We start from the raw sequence: 540 nt of genomic DNA, 5'->3' as shown, positions 1-540 counted from the left end.
CAGCTCTCTCCTGCCTCCCGCTGTCGGCTCTCTCCTGCCTCCCGCTGTCGGCTCTCTCCTGCCTCCCGCTGTCGGCTCTCTCCTGCCTCCCGCTGTCGGCTCTCTCCTGCCTCCCGCTGTCGGCTCTCTCCTGCCTCCCGCTGTCGGCTCTCTTCTTCCTTCTTGGTTACTTTTGATGTCAGTAGTCTGGCAGATCTTGGTGGAAATGTAATATGGAGGTTCGGGGACATTGTTCTTCATGTTGGTGCCGTTGGGTTTGGTGAGCTGGGTTTGGTGTCTGTCCCTGGGGGGTCATCATGCATCAGTCCTGCACGGGGCCCATGTAACCCTAGGCCGGGATGAGGGGGGATGCAGCATTAGGATGAAGTTTGGAGTCCTCGCTGCTTCTGTTCCGTTTATATGACATCAGAACCCCGTTGTGTTCCCTCAGAAGAGAAATCACTTCCTGTCACATGGAAGATCAAGCGTCTCATATCTGACTCCTCTTTTACATGATAATAACTGTCTGTCCCCTTCTTTCCCCCCCCCCGCAGGTCCTGT

At 55.9% G+C, this 540-nt stretch overlaps 1 protein-coding gene across 1 annotated transcript in view; it reads left to right on the top strand.

The window, feature by feature from the left end:
* The window catches only part of LOC108803368 (potassium voltage-gated channel subfamily H member 2-like), a gene marked incomplete at its 3' end in the record, with an annotated part of 27271 nt that overhangs the window by 4989 nt on the left and 21742 nt on the right, over positions 1 to 540 (top strand). The window contains exon 2 of the mRNA XM_018575215.1: positions 4 to 240. Coding sequence (XP_018430717.1) covers positions 4 to 240 — 237 coding nt within the window. The remainder of the gene's footprint in view (positions 1 to 3; positions 241 to 540) is intronic.

This window comes from Nanorana parkeri, unplaced genomic scaffold, assembly GCF_000935625.1.
Source record: "Nanorana parkeri isolate BGI_ZX_2015 unplaced genomic scaffold, ASM93562v1 scaffold3650, whole genome shotgun sequence".
In the NCBI taxonomy this organism is placed as follows: domain Eukaryota; kingdom Metazoa; phylum Chordata; class Amphibia; order Anura; family Dicroglossidae; genus Nanorana; species Nanorana parkeri.
This window is presented reverse-complemented; position numbering and strand designations above follow the sequence as displayed.